This window comes from Austrofundulus limnaeus, unplaced genomic scaffold (genome assembly GCF_001266775.1).
Source record: "Austrofundulus limnaeus strain Quisiro unplaced genomic scaffold, Austrofundulus_limnaeus-1.0 Scaffold54, whole genome shotgun sequence".
In the NCBI taxonomy this organism is placed as follows: domain Eukaryota; kingdom Metazoa; phylum Chordata; class Actinopteri; order Cyprinodontiformes; family Rivulidae; genus Austrofundulus; species Austrofundulus limnaeus.
In genome coordinates this window covers 1487871-1490520 of record NW_013952456.1, presented here as the reverse complement: position 1 = coordinate 1490520, position 2650 = coordinate 1487871, and the positions used below count along the sequence as shown (strand labels likewise).

The following is a 2650-nucleotide window of genomic DNA, read 5'->3' as shown; positions in this document are numbered from 1 at the left end:
ATGCCACGAAGAATTGAGGCAGTTCTGAAGGCAAAAGGGGGTCCAACCCGTTACTAGCGTGGTGTACCTAATAAAGTGGCCGGTGAGTGTACTGCAGTACTGTGTATATTTTGTATTTATTATTTTGGGTTCTATGTATGTTCGTCTTATGGTGTTCACTTTAAATTTTCTCTTTAAAATACATGGTATTGAAAGCAGTTCTTTTGTATTGTTTTTATTGATTACAGACAACAGATCCAGTAGACAAATTTAGTCTTCTGATTTATTCCACCTAGTCTTTTTGCACATTAATAGTGCTACACTAACCAGATGTTCATAGGTGTCAGTTTAAATTTTACTTAATTGCTCTAGCTGAAAAAAAAAGTCTTAGCCTGAGTTCATAGTCATTGCAACACAGTCAACCCATATCTCTCCACTGTAATGAACCCTGACTTCACTGAGCTCACAATAAACTGAGGCTTTCTATTGATTGTTTTCTCCTTCAGTTTTGTGCCAAAATCTGCTACCCCTGTTTTCTCCATTATTTGCATATTTACAAAGCACATAGCTTTAGTGTCTGTATAAACACCCATCAAATTCAACCAATGTGGCATGCAGCAGAACTCAGATGTTGTACACAGATTATCCTTGAACTGCATGAAAAAATTCTCACTGCAGAGTCACCTTCAAAATGGCATTCCTAAATCAATTAGTGCCATTTTGGCCTTTATTCACTTTTAAAAAATATTTTTACTGTGTAGATGCAAAAATGTCTGACACTAATCTCTGAACAAGACGGTTAAATCACACAAGATTAATACTGGAAACTGCACTGTGTTTTGAGAGTCTGGCTGGCAATAATTTACATTTACAAACCCTAACCAACCTTGCCATCAACTGCACCAATGCAGAGATGCTTTGAAAAGAGGTGCAAAGCTCACTTTGTGAGGACTTTGTAAATTAGATTAATGCACAAAATTTGAAGTTATCATCACACAATAAATAAATAAATAAATGCACAAATAAATGCACAATCTGTGCATGAAAGTTGGACAAAACTTTTTGTGCAGTTTCTGGTGGTATTTCAGCTGCTGCTTTCTGACACTGTTTTGTTGTCACCTCATATTTACAACATTTCAGCTGTTTAAGGTGTATATGTAAATCAAGAAGGATAGGGTTACTATACAGTATATTCTATTCACTAATGTCTAAAAGCTTGACTCAAACATTGCTTGAACAAACATAATTTTATCCACTGATAGTGAGTAAATATTGTGACCATGTTGCATTTGGCTATTATGCAGATATGGGAAAAATCACGGCCCACAGGTGGGTGGTTTAGGTAGGTAGATGTATTTTTTTTATTTGTCTTGCTTAGTTTTTATGTTGTCTGCTCTGCTGTTGCATTTTGTGAAATGTTATATTTACAGAAATGTTATGACTTCCTCCTCAGGACCAGGATGATTGTCTATTACTTATATTCCTTTTTTAGTTTGYATATAACTTATTCTTGCCCAATACCCAGTTATACAAATATGACGTTTAGATGTTTAGATCCGAGTGTGAAACAATAAACGCGAGCTCCACTAATCTAAAAGACTTTCATTTTTTAGGATAGAAAACTTACTGGTTTGTTATCTTCATCATCAGATGACTCTGAATTCTCCTCTTCCTCCAGAAACTCCACATCTGACTCTCCAGGTGCGATGGGAACAATGACTGTAAGGTTTGGGTTTGTCATGTAGCTATCCTCTTCTGATATGAAGTACTTCTCTCCYTACTTTGAAAAAACTCCCCCGTTACTTTCTATGTGATTTCCAGCCAAMCTAATGGCTTGACCAGCTTCTTTGGCTTTCTGACTCCTCAGGCTGTGTTGGAAGAGGTTAATGGTGCTCCTCCCGAGCCAGGACACGCCGCCGTGGATGCGGGCGATGGCGACCTGAATGTTGTTTAAATCACCGTCTTCATCCGGAGCAGAGAGGTTGTCAGAGCTGAAGGAGCTGAGCAGCAGGGCGAGAAAAAGATTCAGAACCTGTGGACAGATGAACATTAAGTTTTATTAGGTTTGAATTTCACTAATCATCAAATCATTTACGCTTTATGACACAGCAGGAAACACTGTTCTTGTGAACGTGCTGTACAAATATCAGTATTATACAAAGCTACACCAAACTCAAAGTGAACATAATGCCAGACATGGTGTTCCATGCCAGTACTAATAAATCTTGTCTTGTAATCCAGGAGGATGCTCAACAAAGATGCACTTGACTGTGCAAATATATATAATATGGATTATGTTGTTCCAGTCACCCTGACATCAAAGTTCAAATCAACTTTCAGGTAATTTGTCAGACAGCTCAAAGACCAGCAGCATCCAGAACATGTCTTCATGCTTGTGTGTGAACTCTTACTTAAGAGAGAACATGCAGAGAAACTACAGCTGAGGTTTGAACCCTGCACTTTCTTGCTGTGAGGCAACACTGTCAGCTGTGCCACCAATGCAGCTGTGACATTAATTAGAACTGACTTTAAAAAGTAAAAGATGGTTTTCGTCATTTTATAAAAACGTAAACTTCTGCAAAAAGTAAGATATCTATCAACAAGTAGATTTGTATTTAATTGTAGAATTGTAATCTGTATCAAATTTTAAATAAATGGTAGAGAAATTATG

General features: G+C 37.2%; 1 protein-coding gene and 1 long non-coding RNA gene across 2 annotated transcripts in view; one reads left to right on the top strand and one right to left on the bottom strand.

Annotated features, from left to right (window-relative positions):
* The window catches only part of LOC106517918 (sodium channel protein type 4 subunit alpha-like), a gene marked incomplete at its 5' end in the record, with an annotated part of 40985 nt that overhangs the window by 15083 nt on the left and 23252 nt on the right, over positions 1-2650 (bottom strand). Inside the window, 1 exon segment of the mRNA XM_014008971.1 lies at positions 1607-2011. Within this exon segment, the coding sequence (XP_013864425.1) occupies positions 1607-2011 (405 nt within the window).
* LOC106517922 (uncharacterized) lies at positions 1228-1937 on the top strand. Its single transcript, XR_001310261.1, has 3 exons — positions 1228-1321; positions 1658-1705; positions 1847-1937. It is a non-coding gene; the product is annotated as an uncharacterized LOC106517922 (long non-coding RNA).